This window comes from Astatotilapia calliptera, chromosome 20 (genome assembly GCF_964374335.1).
Source record: "Astatotilapia calliptera chromosome 20, fAstCal68.1, whole genome shotgun sequence".
Lineage (NCBI taxonomy): Eukaryota > Metazoa > Chordata > Actinopteri > Cichliformes > Cichlidae > Astatotilapia > Astatotilapia calliptera.
The window spans coordinates 15,595,978-15,615,562 of record NC_137441.1 but is presented as its reverse complement, the minus strand read 5'-3'; the positions used below and the strand labels follow the sequence as shown (position 1 = coordinate 15,615,562).

The window sequence follows — 19,585 nt, the reverse complement described above, 5'->3', positions numbered from 1 at the left end:
TTACACACACACAAAAAAGTATTTTAGTAAAATAACATCCCGACGCCCAAGTTTAGCAGAGAAACTCACTCCCATTTAAAGGCCTGAAATAATGAACAGATTTTACCTTTCAGCTATAAACACTGGCCAAAGTTCCTCTAGTTTTAAACGTGGTTTCATTTGTGTCATCTCAAATAACCCACACTAGTCCCTTAAACCAAACACCAAGATAAAATATACTGCATACGTGAAACATAACCAGAACGACTAAAAAGTGCAGTGTGTGTGTGCATTTGTGTGTCTGATTGCATGTCCTGATCTAAGTGATGGAGTGGATATACTCTGTCATGAGCAGCACAGACTTGACGCTTCCTTTACATGGCAGCTGCAAGGCACCAGTGATGTATCAGAGTCAGCAGAAGCATTGATCAGAACCGGGTTAATCATTGCTCCGGGAACCCAGAAGAGATAGAGGCTGCCTGGGGAGAAGTAAGGAGGGCGAGTGGGCGGCTGCTCCACAGGAGGCCTACAGCTCTACAGTAAAGGAATGCAGGGAAGAAACACATACACGTGTGTTTATCTCTCTTTTCAACTATCAGCTAGTCATATTAATAAACAGCTAGTTGTGTATGCATGCATTTTGTTGTGTGTGAATGTGCATAGGGGTGAGGGCACCAGCAATGTAATGTGGGTGCTTGAGAAGCCGGTTCTGTGCTGTGTCTAGTCAGCAGTACCCATTCACCCCGGTGAGCTAGAGAGTTAATAATTCAAAAGAAAGCAGGAAAAAGAGGTGATAGGCCTGAGTGACAACACGAAGAGTGTGAGACACAGAGAGAAGTAAGAGTGGAAATAGTGACCACAGAAGGAAGGAAGAACTGAGCGGAAGGACAGAAGTAAAATATATCCATACTATATCTCTTTGGAGAAAGCATGACGTGGCATGAAGTTGTCCCAACATCCAAACTGCACAGATCATTTTACTGGCAGAGACCTTCCCTCCATTTAACTTCCACCTCGTCTGCTCTGGCCATTCTTTTCTCCTCTTACTGTCCCTCTGAGTTTTCACTGTGACCTGCCGTCATCACTATCACTGGTGCCAACATCAAAGTTCAGGATGCTCTCTTCAAGAAAGCACACGAGGATATGAAGGAAACAAACACGGCCCTCCAAACTACGACTGGCACAGACACCACAAGCCTGCGTGTGTAGATATATATATGTACACATACACTCACACATACACACAGATGCTTGAAAGGAATGTCAGCAATGCCAGTAGGAAGGATGAGGGGCAATGGGAATACAAAGAGGTTCATCTCCTCAGAGGGGAAGAAAAACAGGGCAATAAAACCGTCATGTCAAGCCAAGAATCTGCTGATGGCACACATACATATACACAAGTTCAGAGAGACAAAAGAGAATCTGTCAAGCAGATAAAGCCATCACTTCTCCTTTTCATTCCTTGTTTTGTCCAGAGGCGTCCCCCTTTCACCTCTTCTCTGCCCCGCCAACACTTGTCAGGCAAGAGAGTCATTAATGTTTAGCTGGGCAGTGATGACAGCACTGACAGCACTCATCTGTCTAAGAAGACAAGATGAGAGACAGGGACAGCCCATCAAAGCTTGCCACTTAGAGAAGCGAGGGGGGGGGGGGGGGAAATGAGGCGAAAACGGGAAAAAGTGTGGCTGGACCAACAGGAAAGGGACTCATCTTTTTATGCAAAGTTAAAGGTTACGTCACCAAGGTGGGCTATGAAATAATGCCATTGTCATCTCTATCCTCCCCTCCCTTTTCATCTTTCTATCAATCCACCTACACAGTCTCCTTCTCCCCACCCCTCTGGTCCCCTTCATGTGCTTGTCAGCAGTTTGATTCACTACCTGTAGGTTAGTTACTCATTGAGCCGAGGAGGTACCGGAGCCGATGGAGGTATATGGACGACAGTTTGTTGGGCAGCGACTGGTGGTCGGGGGCTGCGGTTTGAGTGACAGATCTGCCTGGATCGTCCATTCCCTCCTGTAAAGACTCAGAATACAAAGCACAGGAAGTGTAGGGAGGCAAATAGCTTTGAATATGAATGGTACAAAACAGACATGGTTAATAATTGGGAAGTGTTGGACTATTAATCCAGGAGAGACAAGGAAATGCTGTGCTGCTGTTTCTGGCCTTCACTTTTGAAGATACAGTTAAAATAGGAAATGTGAAAATCTTTCCCTGGTAGCTGCATTTTTCTTTTTACAGTTATCAACTATTCACTAGTTGTTCTTTATAATTTCAATAATTGATCAGATTTTTTGTGCAAACATAAGCACTTATGAATATTTGGAAATGCTTATAAGTATTTCTTTTTTTGTTTTGTTTATGTGTGACCATTTATGAGTGTGATGCTATAAATCAGTGTTTCCCTCCATCTTTGCCTAATATGCCACAAGTTTAGTGAGAAGGTGCTTTGACTGCCATGACAAGTTAAGTGGAGGGAGTGGGAGCATTGTCTTTCAAATCAGCTGTCAGTGTGTTTATGCTGTCAGCAGTTTGACTCAGTACCTGCCTGGTTAATCATCGAGCTACTCGCCGAGCTGCAGGAGGTGTGTGGAACACCGTCACGGACCCCCATCATCGCCACAACAGGACAACATCTGATTGACAGATTAGCAAGCACTGGCGCTTTTATAAAGAAAGAGGTGGGGGGGGGGGGGGGGGTGGGGGTGTAAGTGAGTGGAACTGAAAGAGGCTTGAAGAGGAAGTGTGAGGTCGAGGAGGTGTGTATGCGCTTGTGTGGGTAGGTAGGATGGAGGACTGGAGGTTACCAGGTCTCCCCAGGATGTAGGCATGTGATGAGGCATTGTAAAGATACAAAATGTGCTGTATGAAATTAATGATGTAAAAGAAAATGGAAGAGAACTGAGAAATCCTAATTGAATTGAGAGGATTTACTGGACTGTACAGATGTGTCTCTTTTTGTAGCAGTGACAGTTAGATGGACAGATTAAACTATCTGATTTAAAACAAACAACAACAACAACAACAACAACAAAAAACACCCAATCAAAATAATCAAAGTTATGTTTCTGTGGGTTTTCATAACCATAGAGCTAAAAAACAATGTTTTAATGTCATGCAGTTTTCCCACGGGCCATTCTGGACCATGGAAGAAGAAGTGGGCAGACACTTTAATAACAAGCATTGCTTTGAAAGTGAAATTGCCTCCCCTATTGGACATTAATACTGCTACAACTAACATTTGTCCCCCTCACACACTCCCCCAATCCTGATAAGGTTATCCCCACTGTAGTCCTCTCCCCCCCCCGATTCCCTCTTGCATGCCCGCTGAGGTTTGATTTCAAATGGAAAAATTAATGGGAGAATAATAGCCTTGGGCCTCACTCTCTTCCACTCATCTTAGTTGGTCTAAAATGGTAAAGTGAGGGGGGGTAAGATTTAGATCAGATCGCCTCACTTGGCCTGATACTCCACTGTGACATCAATGCGCACATACACACCAGGGATTTCGCCCACCCTGCCGCTTTTTTATTTTATTTTTTAAAAACACCGTAGAGGACTTAACTTTCAAATATTAGTACAGCGGCTGTGTGAATTTCAAATAAATAAATAAATGAGGAAGCAATGATTAGCAATTCTCCTGATAGTTATATCAACATGCTTCATATTCATTTTCACTTCCAGGAGAATATTTCTGCAGAAACAGTGATTTTTCAGAACTTTCCAAGCTTTTACAGGGTCTCCTAAAACTAATGTAAGGGCTTTTTTCCACGATGCTTTTGCAGCCACATTTGGGGAAGGACATACAGTAGCTTTAGAAAAAATTACAAAACTTTTGCTTGAATAAACAAAATACATGCAAAAACTGTTCTTTCCTTGTGGTATATTAAATTACATTTCCCATACATTTCCCAGTCTTTAAGAGACAATAATAAAGATAAACTATGTTGTTCTTACAATTCTAAGTACCTCTGTCATAACACTGGCAAAAGTCAGGGTGCAAAAATAGAACATGCACACAGACAAGATATGCAAGTTTCACTTAAGCTGATACAGGGCCAAGTTGGTTGCAGGCGTTATTAAATCAAAGTTAAGACTCGATGCTCTTAGGCTAGCAAGACAAGAAGTGTGTGTGCGCGCGTGTCTGGTTGGGGTAGGGGGGTCGGTTGTTAAGAGTTTAAAAGCGGAAGATGAGTTGGTGTACAACCAGTATTGATGTCGGGGAAGCCCACTGGCACTTTCTGTTCAAACATTTGAGAGGACCGACCTGCTGAGCTGCAGCACCCGGGTGGCAGGATTCCCACTCTTCCTGTTTCTCCTGACTTTGAGGAATATTTCGGTGAACAAACTCCCAGTGCTCTCCTCACATGCCCCGCACCTCATCAGAGATACCTGCCTCAGCAAAACCGAGAGGGAAACAGACCAAGATAGAACTTTCCAGGAGTTCCTGTCTGTTGTCACCCAGAAATACATTACATGTAATGTTAGAAAACTATTTTTTAAAGGTGACCGCTACATATGTAGTCACTCTATACGCTATATCTTCCACCAAAAGAACAAGGTGATGAACCTTACCTACCACTTCTTTTTCTCTGAACAAAAGTTTTTGGGCAAAACACACAGTTTTAGGGTTGGATGAAACCCATCGTTCTGAGTCTGTTAAACATTAAATCGTGCTAAAAAGCAAACAGATGAAGTCTTGCTTCGCCCCTTTTTCTACAGATCAGTTTCACGATGACGTGAAAGTCTGCAAAGAGTGCAATTTCACTGATGTCACAAAACTGATGGCTGAATTTGCCGTGTTCAAGTGTCACTGGTGTGGGGAAAACAATTTAGACAGCTACCAGGCATGAACAATATGGACTTCATACAAGTTCAGGAGCGATTCTTTTTAATCAGTGTTCAGGTGAAAGAGAAGGTTTACAATACAGTGAATGAAAACAAAAGACAGCAAAGAGATGTCTCGGGTATAGTGATGGTACGACACACAAAACGAGCCACCGTCCCCACACCTCTCACAGTTTGCCTTTGGGCACATGTACCATTAATTGCTGCCTCTACAGAGCCTGCAGACTGTACGCACCATCCACTGCTCGCATCAAAGAAACCACACACTGAACTTTATGAAATTTTTATTCAATGTGTTCACTTCTCTTCCCTTTTTCCTATTCCCCACCTTGGCCCCCCTCTCCCTTTTAAGCTGCGCCACCAAACAGACAAGAAAGACTTCTCCCTGCCATGTTTTTCAGCTCGACTTCCTTCCTGCCCAGAAGCACTCGAGTATCTCGTTAGTTCTCTCACAGCTAACATCACTCCTCTATCTGCCAGGAGCAAAAACCTGATTGGGGGAAACGTAACGAGAAGAAAGGATAAGAACGGGGGGTGACATCAAGAAGTTTGGTGGATGAGATTCTCAGTAGAGCTAGGTGTAAAGCCGTAATATCATTTAGCTACAGTAATTACAGATGAAAGAAACAAAAAAAAAGGGAGGAGAGATGAGAGGGTTTTCTCTCTCCGAGGACAATGTACACTGAAGAGCCCCGAGTTTCATCATGAAGTTACACATACATGTAAAACCACGCTGCGAGATCTTTGTCGTTATAACACGACCCTGGCTTGACTTCAAATGTACAAAGAAAGGCTTGCAGAAAGCTTGCCTTCCTTCATCCACAGCTTTTGCTCATAGCCAGATTATGACAACTGGGCACGTCCGGTTTTCGCAGTGCTGTGAACAGTGCTTTCTGTTTAAATCCTCCCGCTCACACACAAACACACACACAGTGGTCATCCATCAGCACCGAGTGTTGTTTCTTCCCCCGCATGTCTCATACACACAGGTATAAATCACTGCACCTGATTTCTGGGGCCAGGGTTTAAATAATTAAAGAGCTTTAATTCATCAGGATTTAGCACCTGCTGACAGTAGGGCTGACAGAAGAGAATGAGAGATATATTGAGAAAGAGAAAAAACAAACAAAAAAAAAAAAAAAGTTCATTAAACATTAGAAAAAAAACATACAAAATTATTACACATTGCACAAGACAGAAAGAAAGAAAAAAGAAAATATCTAGTTCAAAGTGGAACCAAAGACTAGGTGAGAAGGCATTGAGGTTCTGCTCTAGAGCTACTTAATCTGCTGTGTTAAGATTTGTTATTTACCTGTTGGCAGAAGACAAACGAGCCTGTTCTACGTGGGTAATCTTACAACTAAGTTGAAAGAATCATTAATGTAAAAAGAACACAATTGCAAAGAAAGACCCCCCACCCCAAAAAACAAAAACTCCCCCCAAAGACATCCAGTAAAAAGAAGATCAAGCAAAGTTGTACTGATTTTTTGTTCGTTTTCCTAACTGCACATGCCGTCTTTTTGGAAGCATACATATAAATGACCATGGATCTTTATGTTTCAAAGCTGTTGAAGTAAAGGAGAAAGTGATAGCCACAAGAAACTGGAGTGTTTTTAGTATAGACCATCTAAGACACTGGGCATGAGAAACACACATCAATAAGTTACATTTAAAGTCTTTTGTTATGTCACTTCATCAACTGCACAAACCGAAAATGTGGTTATTTTGTTTTAACAATGACAAATAACCCCACCAAAAGCCTAAATATTGAAATACCGGTGATTTTTTGTATTAAAACAAAAGTAATAAGTGGAGAACAAAGCACTGGGTAAAGCACACTTATAGAATGAAATCTGTCTTCAATTATGTCCTGCAAGAACCAGCTGTTGTGATGTTGTCACAGAAATGTAGAACTCTACTGCCCTCTTGTGGTTTAGACACATGCAAATAAACTCTCACATGAAAGTGACCAAATGAACCCAAACACACAGATATTTTTTTTTTTTTTTTAAATACTTGCATCTGTAGATTCACTGAATGAACTACTGTGTTAGCCCTATGAGTTCTGGAAGGTTGAAAACAAGATCTACCAGCAGGCACAAAGACATAAGGGAGAAACATCACAAAAAAGCAAAAATGCCATCTCTAGCTGTGTTTGACCCTCATTGTTTATTCTTACCAGTAGATCTGTCAAAACAGAATGAACACACCCAGCCACACTCTAATACACAAACACACGCGCTTCAATCAAAGACAGCACTGAAAAGACAGTTCCCCCCCCCCCCCCCAATCTGCTAAAGAACTGTGGTCAAAAAAAAGAAAAAGAAATAAAAGTCCCTTTACCCTTTTGCATTAACATGCGAGTAGAATGAGTATAATATATTTTTCTGTTACTTGAAGACTTCATGGAGTGAAGTTTGTTGTCTGCTGGCAATAGGTAGCCACCTAGTGGTTAGACCCTCTCATAAGATCAAGTATTGACTGCAGAATTTTTAAATCGCAAGTTTGGATGTTTTGTTGCTAGATGACACTTTGTCATTGATAAACAAACAGCTTAAACATAGTTTAGCAGATACCTAACAAACTATCCAGTCTACAGACTCAGCTGGGGGGAGGGGAAGATAAGTGATTATCACACCAGAAACACAGTATTACTCCTAAATCAAACAGTACACTATGTTTTTGTTTTTTTAACCATATTGCGCGATTTATTTTCAGAATAATAAACCTATATATTCATAGTTACGATACCAGTTCCCTATGAAAAATAATTACCCATAAGTCAGTACCACCATCCCCATTCTAGATGAATGATGACACTGTGTGTTTTTGTCTTTTCAAGACCATCATCCCTTCATTTCACTGGATTCCCTCCACCGGTGGATTGTTTTCACACTTCAGTGGTCCATAAGGGAGCGCTGTAAAGCCTCCTGAATCATTGTGTGCTCATCTGTGGAATAATCCTGGGAGGTCATAAGCATGAGAAGGGGAAGAAAAGAAAAAAAAAAATCACTTAAATTCTTATTAACATAAAAAAAACCCAACAACAAATAAACAGAGAGTGCTTTACTTACAACAAATGTATCATAGGAGAAAGTGTGTCTGATCTTCAGGTGCTGGAAAAAGTCAGCACTCCTGTAGTTAGGATCCCCCCAAGGCATCGAGGCACAGATGGGGCACACCTAAAGAAAACATGAAGGTAATAAAACGATCTTTGAAACACATTATTAACCCAGCTGAAGCCAGTAAGTGTGTGGAAACTCAGAATTATGACAGAATAGGTTTTGTTTTGTTTTTTTACCACTTGGCGTGCATCTCGAGCATGTTGGGTTGTGCAATGTTCAACCAGGCCATCCTGGTCGAGGTTCTGGCAGTTGCAGTAGGGGCAGGTGAAGGTGTAGCGATTTGGCACTGAACTGTGGCAATGAAACAGAAATAATAAAATGTCACAAGGTTTGGTTCTCAACTACATGATTACACTTGAAATGTAACAGGCATCAGCTTATGAAGAAATAAGTGGACATTTACCACAGTTAGTGGCCAATCTTTATCTCTTGTCACATCAACTTTGCACCAGCTGAAAGAGCTTGAGAAAGACTTAAAAGTGACAGTTATTCCTTTTTCTTTTTAATAATAGGAATCTGTTTCATGGCACAAAGGTCTGGAGGGTTAAATAACAAAATAAATAAATACTGGGATCACTTTCTTACTTTAAACAGTGTTGGAACAACATGCCACAATGTGTGGATTCTTAGTTTTAAAGGCTGCTGTTTGGGTTGCCCCCCCCCCAAAAAAGGCTACTTCCTGATTAGTCATAATAACCTCATTACAAGCGACGGCTTCTCAAACCATCTTCTCGGAACTTTCTCCAGGAAGCACAGTTGTCATAAATACTTAACATCCATATATGATAAAAACCACATCCACTTCATACAACTTGACAATAATAGTGTTTTATGTTTTCTAAAGATGAATGTTGTACTGTTTTCTATACACTCTGGAAAAATTACAATCAGAAATTACGACAGGTAAAATACAGAATGCTTAGCATATGCTTGATCATACTTTATAATACTATTTTTCTTGCAATCAAGATTGGGTTCAATTTGAAATCCCGTTTGTGCTAAAACTTCTATTTATTTTATTTTTTTACCTTAAGTGCAAAATGTATACACTACATAAAGTAAAACCGCAAGAGAGCTTTTCTTATTTGACTGACATGTTAGGCATGCCAGTGAAACAAGGCAGTAATAGAGTCACGACTTTGGAGTCTTATCAAACAACAATGTACTGCCAAGAGTTTATAATACTATAAACATACCGGTAGGGAATTTTATATCACGAGAAGATATTCCATCATTTGTCACAATGAACAGGTCAACTGTTTACATTTGGCACTTAAGTTACAGTGAAATCTACCATAAATCATATCATTGAATATATTTGATTGGGCCAACAGAACTCTATTTCCTATATACAGTACTTTCTGCTGCATTAATGAAGCCCTCTCACTGAAACGACTGACAGGGCTACACTCTTTTCCTTTTTCACTTTGGATTAGTGTTGGTCCAAAGGTGACCTTTAATTTATACAACCCAACAAGCAGCAGTAATTGCATGCAAAGTCTGACTCTACAGTGTAAACCATTTTGCTTTATTATGTAGGGAATAGCAAATAATTGTTCTGCTTCTTTCCCCACCTGACGATGGCAGGCTGACTCTGGGCAGTTGTCCTGACTCCCTCCTCAATGTACTCCTGGTATTTTGAACAGGCAGCTGTGTGGCTTCTCATCTTAGAAAGCCCAACCTAATTGGGGGAGGAGTGACACATATCAGTAACTTCCAGTATATGACCATCATCATAAAATTGTTGCTATTATCTAAATATAAAGACAGAAATTTAGACACAGCAAAACATTAAGATTATGCATGTGTAGTTATTGGATCTTCACCCTCTGTGATTGCTTCATAAATGGGAGTCAGTTCAGTGATATTTTAGCTTTTGGTCTGTAGTGAAACTTACCTGTGTGCCACAACCCTTACAAGCTGCCACAGAAGATTGAATAAGTGCCTCGAGTTGAGCAGCTTTAGTCCAGTGGCCCGGAGCACCTCGACATACAGCACAAACGGGCTTCTGTGGACGCAGACATTCCTGCAAACAACTGTGGCAAAACCTGTCAAGAGATGGGTGAAAGAATGTGATTGCTACACAAGAGAAATCAACTAAATTGTCAGTTTTAATTTGAGCTCTGGTTACCTTAGGCTTTAAAAAAAAAAATTAAAAAAAAGAAATATATATATATATATATATATATATATATATATATATATATATATATATATATATATATATATATATAAAATAAAAACAAACAAACAAACCAAAACAAAAACATGCAACAACTCTGTTTGCATTAACGCATGGCCTGCCATGAGAAAAAACAAAGAACAAATACTGTCACTAAAACAAACCTTTATTATGCTAGTGACTGGACCTTCCTGTAACTCATATGGAAAGTCCCCCACCTCGAGAATAGCCAGGGACTTGTAGTTCTTTAAAGTGGTTTCAAGAGTTAGAGCAATACACATCCAAACTACAACTCCCAAGTGAGGCCTCCTTTTTGATGTAAACAAAACTGAAACTGATTTAGCAAGCTGGAACTGTTTTTGTCACATATTCGAGAGAGAAAAACAGAAAAAACGGGGTCGTAGCACGAGAAGACACTCGCGAGGCCGATATTTTGCAACTCTGGTGTGACGACACATTTAAAGTGAAGCCCTTTCCTCCATTGTTTTTGCCTCTTTTCACTGTATCGTTGGTGGCAGACGCGGGTTAGGGGGAGGGCGACCGAAAATAAACGGCAAAAATACTCACGTATGTCCACACTGTGTTGTCACGGGACTGTCGAATATTTCGAGGCAAACTGGACAGACGAATTCGGAAACGTCGTTGCTCCCGTCCGAGGCGTTCTTCTTGTGAGGTGCTGCGCTAAAGCCTCCGAGCATCGCCATTTCTTTTCTTCACTGAGTCGGTTCAACCACCAGCACCAACCGTCCCCGTGACGACGTCATCGGGTTCTTGTTCTTTTTTAAGCGCGAGGGGGCGGGGTTACCGGCGAAAGTAAACATCGTAACACATAATTGTACGACATATTTACTAAATTTGTGACACACCCCTCCCACTAGATTTTGAAACCCCCCAGAGACATTGAAAATATTACAATATATAGTTATACAAATAAATCAAAATTATTCAGGCACTAATACAACGAAAAAGCAGGAAATCCACACCACTAAATGCATACCTTCGGCAAATCATTATGAACCCGGGAAATCTGTCTCTGCGCGCACGCGAGCCTATATTTTTTTCCCCCAAGCAAAACAAAAACAAAATGAATGAAGACTGTGGATGATGTAGTTGGGGGTCTGTATCCCGTCTTCCCTAGCACGTGGGCTCCTGATGCTGATGAACTGTCAGGATTGAGCGCATGCGTGTTGTTATACTGGGAATTTCCAACAGCTGAGGAGGCGTAGCTAGCCATGATTAGCACTTGTTAAAGGTAAGATTTGCGAATGGTGGTATTTCTGTTTGAAAAAACGTCTTGATCCCCTAGTGGGAGCGCATTAACGCTTGGTCCCAAAAGAAGGTCACCTTAAAAACTCGCTGTGTCTTGATATTTTATTTTAAACTGGCGAATAATGTCTGTGTAGCGATGGAACGCCCTGCTAGCCGAAAGCAATTGTTAGCTAACCAGCTACGCTGAAATGGGCGTTCACTGTTTAGCTTATATTCAGTAGGGGGGCCATAGCAGTGGCAGCATCGGGTTTGAGATTCATGGAGAATTAATGTATACGCTCTAAGAGTATTACTTTATATTGCCATTGGTCACGGTGGACTAAATTTGTTGTAGTAGATACGCAGTTGTAAAGCATGAGTCTGGCTAAGGCTCATTGGTTGCTAGCTCGTTGAGCGGATGTTCGCAGAGATTTTCAGGTAACAGGTATAGCCAGCCAGCCAGCTTGCAAGAATCTGAGAGCAAAATGTTTGCTCTCCTGTTGTTCAAGCCTCGTACTATTTTCACGATGTGTTTGTTTATGAGTTTTGAGTTGGAAGCTAAGCTAGGGCTAGGGTTAGCGTCACTCTGGTTTACACGCATGTAGTACCAATAGCTGAAACGCTTACACTGGCGCAAACGTGTGAGAGGGATGTATACATCAGTAATGAGTTCCTCTCTTGCTTATTTAAGCTATAATTCCACTGGCCTTTTTCTTGGTTATGTACATTGTAAAACAAACAAACAAACAAAAAAAAGCCCTTTTACTATGTGACAGACAAAAAACCCACCTACCCACCCACCCAAACGAATCCATCTTCACATCTCTACAGAGATGGTCCTGGATTAGTGTATCTTCCCTCTTATCTGAACCTCTAGATATTTCAAAACATGCTTAACCACAGTTAAATTGCATTGTCATTTGGCTAGAACCGAAAATGATATTTTTATCTTAACAGATATTGCTTGTGTCATTTCAGCTTGGACATGGCTGACAACAACCCCAAGATCATGAATCTGTCGTCTTGATGAGTGACCTTGAACTCTACCAATGCTGAAACCAAGCAATGGAATAGATGCAAGTCTGTGTGCCAAGGAAAACCTCCCCCTGACGTTATCTTGCATGCCAGAAGCCTGTTTTTTGGGAAACAAGTCAGGTTTTGAGCCAAAACCAGAGATGCTCATACCAAGGCATCCTTATGGGCTACAGCCTTGCTACACCAACTGAAAGCACTAGAAAACTGCACCTCTTGCTTAGAGGATGTGCTACTGAGTGGATACAAAGACTGACTCCTCTGCCATCTCTCCGCAACATTAACAATTAGTGTATACGGTTTAAAAAATGGTAACCAAAAATGGTGTCTGAATGTGGCATTTTGTGGTTGGGCATGCTAAAAGGTGTGAGGCTCTCTCAGAAAAGTATAACAGCTGACTAATAGTCTGCTGCTAATAATGGATGCCAAGTTAAAAGAGGACCTGTTCCGGAGGTATGTGACAGCACTGGAGAAGCGCCTGGAGGAAGGAGGGGATAACAGGGGGACTGGAAGTACGCAAGAAGGGGAAAGAAGCAGACACAAGGACAGTGAGGCCTTACTTTCCACAGCCACAGCTCTGCTAGGAGCCTATCAGCCAGATCCGGCACAGCGATTTCGCATGGTGCGTTTCTATGAGGTAGTGGAGAACTCCCTCCGCTCCCAGAGAGGAGTTAACCTGAAGGGCCTGGAGAGAGCCTTCCATACCCTGGAAACCATCTGCACCAACCTCCTGCTCTTCCCTTGGAAGAAGGAATTCAGATGTATAAAGGTGACTTTATTTTATTGATGGGATATTTAATATACTTTGCTTAGATTAGTTTACTCTAATAGCCAAAATTTCACTATTAATACACTTGTTATAACAGAATGAATCATTATTGTCCAGTCTTGAGCTTTGAGATACTGAGCTTTGGCAATTAATCAGGGCAGTGCGTGTGTACACCGAAATACTTTTGTGAATTTGCATATCTTTCAGACTGTCTTTTGCAGGCAATATATATGAATATCTTTCCTGACCTTTATTATGGAAGCGAAACTTTTATGTTTGTGTACACATTCTCAGGCTTTATGCAGATATCTGATATCTGCATAATCTTAAGAGATTTGTGTTGTTGTACCTTAATTACTTGTTGTCTAATCCTAACATCATAAAGTGTGTATACAAACAAAAGTTTGATCCCACCAGCATATCTGAAAGTACATGAGTGGTTATCCCCTGTTTCATAAACTGCTTGACATGTTTTTTAGTAAATTAATATCTAAAAGTAAGAACATTTTTCTGAAACTTTTAAAATTTGTATAGATTTGTAATTTTAGTGAACACACATGCAAAGAGGACCTGTTATTATGATTGCTTCTGCTCGGTGAATAAGTGACAAATTAAAAGGAAAGCTGTAACTCTTGACCCCTCTGTTTTGCTTTGGGGATTTATGTTGCTGGCATTCTTTAGCTCTACTTGTCTTCTTAGAGGGAAAGCACTGCAACTCAATACGAAGTTGTTTGGTGTGAAACATTTCTAACCTAATAGGAGAGGGAAATGTCCTTGCACACAGAGCCGAAACCGTTATGAATGATCTTATGGCGTTCACCCTCACAAGATATCAAGTTAACTGATTGTCTATGGGAAATTTCTGTACATGTTAGACAGCCTTCTGCCACCCAAAAAGGAAAAAAATAGTTGTCCCCACTTCTGGTGGTTTTCTAAAGCACTTTGTTTGTTTTTCCCTTGAATCTATCAGCTAATTCTATCTAGAACTATATCTAAAATAAGTATTTGTTATTAGAGAGGTGGCCATTGCAGCTTTACATTGAGGTTGTTGTAATTTGTGCTAATCATCTGTTTTTTCATATAAAGATGTGCATTTCTATATGTTTTTGTCTTTATTTTTGGCTTCATGTCAGCCTGTTTTAAACAACTGACACTTATGCTGATTCTCATTTCTCTCTTTAAGACCTTCACTGGCCCATATGTGTACCATCTGCAGTCTGCCATTTCTGATGCTGAACTCCGAACTTTAATGCGCACCATTGGCTACACCTGTGACCATGATTCGCAGTTCCATTTGCAGGAGCATCCAGGAGGTGCAAATCATCTGCGGCAGTTGGCATTTGAACTCTTCCTGGCCCAGGCAGAGTGTCGTCTTCTGGGAGAGGTAGTGGCTCTGGCCCGTGGTTCAGCGTCAGAACTGGAGGCCCTGGAGCTCCGCAGAGGTTGCAGAGATGATGCAGCTGGCTGTGCTGAAGCGCTCCGCAGACGTGACAGCCTTGGGGCAGATATGGCTCGGCTGTCCGTGCGGCCATTGGATATAGAAAAGCCTCATGCCCACCACCTTAGGCGAGGTAGCCGACCATCTAAGTCTGTGGATGTTACAGATGGGGCTGGTCACTGGCATGCAGCGGTTAGCAAGCCTGTCTTGAAGGCTTCATTGAGTCTGAGGAAGGAGCCTCTATTTGTGGATGCAGAGGAGGATATGAAAGATGAGATCATCAGGCCCAGCACCTCAATATCTCTTTCCTCTGTGGTTGCTCCACCTTCCTATAGCCCTGTTGCAGATTTCTTCCCAATTCAGTCACCTCCCCCAGCGGATCCCTACACATCCTACCATCCATCCTCTTTAGATGAGATTGACTTGTACACAGAGAGGGGTGGGGCTGGCACAGGAGGAAGGCAGACCCCGTCTCGACCTCTATCCAGAGAGCCTCGAGATGGAAGGGATGGGTGGCTGCACAAAGGTCATGGTAGTGTGAAGTGCCAGGGTTGCGGGCTGGGCTGCACCACAATGGCCTCCTGCCAGAGGTGTGACATGATCCTCTGTTCTGCCTGTCATGATGTGGACCCCTCCCCTTGCTGTGGCCTGCAGGACTACCATCTAAAATCTCCACGACCTCTTGATGGATACATTCCTGTCAAGGAAAAGCTCTCTGTCTACTCTAATACTCATACTCACTCCCATCTCCATCCACACCCCCTCACACTGACCCACTCACATTCTCATCCCCACCCTCACCCTCAGATGGTGGAGAAGCCCCTCATGTCCACTAAGCTGTTTCCCAGCAAGTCTGTTGCCTTGACAACACCAAAGGGAGGCAGCAGTGAGCGAATAAGCATGGGGGGATCGCGATGCGGGTTTTGCAACAAGCCAGGTGCATCACACACCTGTGTGAACTGTTCGAAAGTGTCATGTGACTCGTGCATGGGCTTGTATGCAAAAGATATGTGCACGCGAAAGAATCCTCAGCACAACTTTGTGCCCAACCATCAGCTCAACTTCAAAACTGGCACCATATCTCACCTGGTGTACCGATGAATCAGGCAGACAGAATATTCTTTTTCCCTTCCACTCCCCTCCTTTAACTTGCAACATATTCTTGCACGATTGCTTTAGCTTTCTTTCCATTTAAATCATTCATGTTCTTCATCTCGGTCCAGTGCTTTATTTATTTTTTTGGTCTTAGTTTTATTTTTCCTAACCCTCTTTTAAACTATGTACATTTTCTCTTACTGTTGTAGGGCCATTGGATGCACATGCCACAGAGAGCCATATCGTCTGCCCATCTCTCTGCCTTGTACAAGATCAGGCCTTTTATCTATTTCTTCTTCCTTTTACCTTGCTACCTGCTCTTGAGTAGTCATGTGATGTTGTAGCGCTTCCCACATCCCTCAAATCTTGTCCTCATCAAAAAGGGAAACTGGAGAAAGTTTAATTCCTTCTCATTTTGAATGAATTCCGTCCAAATGAACATAATCTACTTTGCCTAATTTCTCAGCTAAAAAAATCTTCTAATATATATAAATATATATATATATATAAATATACAGTATATATATATGTGTGTGTGTGTGTGTGTGACTGAATGAGTGAATGTGTATGCGTGAGTGAGTGTAGAAAAGACCTCTGAGCTTGCATTGTGATAAAGGGGTCTTTTTAACTTGAAAAAAATATAGGAAAAAAGAGAAAACATACACTGGAAGTCAATAAGTCAATAGTATATATTTTTAATCTCTATTCTCTAGAACAACGTGAGACTGTTAAATGGGCATGAGGCCTGGCATTAGGAATTTTGGGCTATAAACTTATATATGTGGGTATGGGGTGGGGATATCTCAAGGGGACACACTGAGACAATGGTCGAATGCCATAGATTCTATTTAAAAGATTATGCCTTGTAAATTAATCCTCAATTGTTTCTGGTTGTAGGACTGAGGTTAAATGCTGCTGTTGACTTGAGACATTGAAGACAAGCGGCATTGATTTCTTTCTGGTAGTTGTGTCAGTTCCAAGCCCCCCACTCCTTTTCATTACACTTCTCAAGCCTTCATGGATCATGATGTTGTAGTGCCCCTGCACTAGATCAGTGGTTCCCTATTAGTCTTGGGTGGGACCATAGGAGTCTCACACTGGGCCAGAAATCTAGGGATTATGATTCAATTGAACAGTTTGTCAGACTATTGATAGGATAGGTTTTAGGCAGTATGAAAGTACATACTCTAACATGGTTTCTGTCTACCTCAAATGGCTTCAGCTTATACACCCAGTATGACATTGTGGTTTTAAACTAGCCCTAAGATCTAAAGATTGTTTGTTTATTGCATCTTTCATTTCTAATTTATGTTTAAGTACACTAGAAAGCACCACCCTTTTACAATCAGCTGAGCCTGTCAAGTGGTAGAGGCCAGCAAAGACATCAAAAATGTTACACATGCAAACTTTAATGCGGTTCAGTATTATGATGAGTACATAGCAGTTAAACACTTATTGCAGTTTTGCTGATGAACTATTTACCACATTGCTTTTTGCACTATATTTCACAGAGCTTTCTGCACAGCACAGTGGCTGCAGGCTGGAGTTTTTGATTTATTTCTTGCTAGTTAGTTTTGACAACACATTTTTAAACACTAAATCTGCATCTGTTTGATGTATGGGGGCAGAATGGGAGGTAGTTATGCTAATAAACTAAAGTGATGAATTAAACTGCATATTTTAAGGGGTAGATATATTCTGCTTACATTTGAAACTGAGGACCATACATTTAGTGTTTAGTAATTAGACTTTAATTTTCATTGTAATCTTAATTGTAATATTTTATATCACAGTTGATCGTCACCAAGGGCTAATTTTAAATCACATTGCATTAAACAAAAAAGTCTGAGTCTGGGTTATTTTGACAGACTGCTTAGGCTGTTGTAGCCTTTATGTTCTGTCAGGAGTAACCTCTAAATGCCTTAAACTCATTCAGCTGTCTTATCCTAGTGTATTTAAGCTTTTGATGTTGTTGTTCTCACCCTGTTTTGTCTTTAACCAGCCTGTAGGTTTAAAATTAACATGTGGTTAACAGGCTGGAAAATGAAGTTCACTTCTCTGATGGTGAATTAAAATTACACCTAAGAGTATGGAGTATGTGTTGAATACAGAACATACCTACCATGTATATTAACATAAATATGCAGCAATGAACACATTGTACATCTGTAAACATTGTAGATGTTTTGCTTGGAAACAGGTTTGGTATATATTTTGTTTGCGTAGAGATATTACCTTAACACATTGGTTTCAGAAAGTGACATCTGATTTCATTCTTTTCATTCCTTCCCTTCAAAACTGAAAATTGTCTTTTGTGTCTTTATCATATTAAAGAAGGGATCTTTTGATACCAATTAGATGTAGTTTTAGCGGTTCTTTGAAAGATGTTCTTGTGCTAATTTGGGTATCAAAAAAAAAAAAAAGAAGTCTTGAGTGCCCTTATGGGAGGTGTGCAATTTTTCTGTTTCCATCAAAGAAGACTTTCTAGATATTTATCATAGCTATATTTCAGTTATTCAATTCAAATCATACCAGCAACAAAGACAACTTTCAGATGTATTGAGCCATGTTGAGTGATCATATTGCCAAATGAAGAACAAATATCTTACCGGAGGAGAAAACAAAATTATGTGGCTTGCCTGGATGTACAGTTAATGTAACATAAATCTGTGATTTTGCTAAAGTTTAGCTTCGTGTCTGTAGATGTTGGCCTTTTTAAGAAGCCTAGAGAGAACACCCCCCACTCCCATCAACATAGATACCTACTCACACACCATCGGATGTGTCACTTGAAACAGTGGACTGATAACTTGTGTAGGTCACTACAAAGGGCTAAACAGTCTGCAGGGCTGCTGCTAAGTTTGTGGGCACTGTTTTAATGAGAAACTGACAGATCAATATCTAATGTGGGGCTTACTGATGTTGGGAAAACAAATGTCATGGAACACTGAGCCATTTTAACATGATTGGTTTATCCCACACTTGAAACACTCAAGTCATTGTGGAAGTGAATGCTCCCCTTTACCTCTGTGTGGTTATCTTACTGATATTAGCAGTCTTGGTGTAGTTAGGCAGCCTCTACCCATTTCCCTAACCTTCCTCTTGGCATGCTCTGTACAAGGCCCATACCCATACCCACACCCCACCCCACCTACCTTGGCACTGAGGATCATCGCACAATGTATTTGAAGGGGTATGGACCTTGTGATCAATATGTGGGCTTACATGGGGTGGAATGGGAAAATAGCCAAAAATTGTTAATTGGTGAATATATAAAGAGAAATGAAATGAAGCAAAAGGTAAATGAGATTTTATAAATTAATTTAAAGAATAAAGTTCTGAAAAACAAAGTTTCCTATCTTGAATTTTTTTATTACTCTGTTTTTGGTTGATTGAAATTGAGTTTGTACTGTCAAATCTGTACACATAATTCATTGTTTTTGAACTACTGTAAGCACTTTTGACAATCCGAATTTGCAACTATTGGATTTGCTAAATTGTCATTTTGTTCAGTGTAATGTTAAGAAAAAGGCCAGAGTTTAGGACTCAACATCTCAGCCTTTTTAATCTGACGTGCCGGTACTGGGGAAAAAGAGATAATTACGGCTCTTTTTTTACTCATACCTACTCGACTTGACTCGGGTTTGGTCGCTCTCATGGCTCATTGAGTGACACCACTTTCCAGATAATTGGTGGTATGCAGTCTCTTGAGATCACATTTTTGATTAACTGATCAGCCGAGTTGGTAATGAAGAAGTACAAGGTACTACCACACAATGGAAAACTATAAAATCCTAGCCAAGTCAACTGGGTGCTAGTGGAAAAGGCCTATAGCTGTCGATGTAGGTAAGAGCCCTTTAAAGTAAGAT

General features: G+C 40.9%; 2 protein-coding genes across 4 annotated transcripts; one reads left to right on the top strand and one right to left on the bottom strand.

Annotated features, from left to right (window-relative positions):
* Positions 1-4,853: 4,853 nt before the first annotated feature.
* On the bottom strand, positions 4,854-11,272 carry rnf114 (ring finger protein 114). Its single transcript, XM_080295540.1, has 7 exons — positions 11,132-11,272; positions 10,702-10,910; positions 9,850-10,000; positions 9,527-9,633; positions 8,129-8,243; positions 7,902-8,009; positions 4,854-7,790 (listed from the first exon to the last, which is right to left on the bottom strand). The coding sequence occupies exons 2-7, from the start codon at positions 10,836-10,838 to the stop codon at positions 7,725-7,727; spliced, it is 684 nt and encodes a 227-aa protein (XP_080151666.1). The 5' UTR covers positions 10,839-10,910; positions 11,132-11,272; the 3' UTR covers positions 4,854-7,724.
* Positions 11,247-19,066, top strand: spata2 (spermatogenesis associated 2). Of its 3 annotated transcripts, none has more exons than XM_080295537.1 (3): positions 11,247-11,386; positions 12,361-13,183; positions 14,367-19,066. In XM_080295537.1, exons 2-3 carry the CDS (start codon positions 12,833-12,835, stop codon positions 15,720-15,722), a joined length of 1,707 nt encoding a protein of 568 aa, XP_080151663.1. In that variant the 5' UTR covers positions 11,247-11,386; positions 12,361-12,832; the 3' UTR covers positions 15,723-19,066. The 3 variants fall into 3 exon arrangements, with proteins under 3 accessions (XP_080151663.1, XP_080151664.1, XP_080151665.1); XM_080295538.1 differs by lacking the exon at positions 11,247-11,386 and adding an exon at positions 11,419-11,473; XM_080295539.1 differs by lacking the exon at positions 11,247-11,386 and adding an exon at positions 11,545-11,820.
* Positions 19,067-19,585: the final 519 nt, after the last annotated feature.

What these genes read in the sequence shown, in the direction of transcription:
- rnf114 (XM_080295540.1), bottom strand. Translation starts at nt 10,838, where the DNA reads ATGGCGATGCTCGGAGGCTTTAGCGCAGCACCTCACAAGAAGAACGCC. An exon ending in GTAAGGGTTGTGGCACACAG is followed by an intron (nt 9,634 to 9,849) that starts GTAAGTTTCACT and finishes TCCCCCAATTAG; the next exon opens with GTTGGGCTTTCTAAGATGAG. An exon ending in CTCGAGATGCACGCCAAGTG is followed by an intron (nt 8,010 to 8,128) that starts GTAAAAAAACAA and finishes TGTTTTCTTTAG; the next exon opens with GTGTGCCCCATCTGTGCCTC.
- spata2 (XM_080295537.1), top strand. Translation starts at nt 12,833, where the DNA reads ATGGATGCCAAGTTAAAAGAGGACCTGTTCCGGAGGTATGTGACAGCA. An exon ending in AGGAATTCAGATGTATAAAG is followed by an intron (nt 13,184 to 14,366) that starts GTGACTTTATTT and finishes TCTCTCTTTAAG; the next exon opens with ACCTTCACTGGCCCATATGT.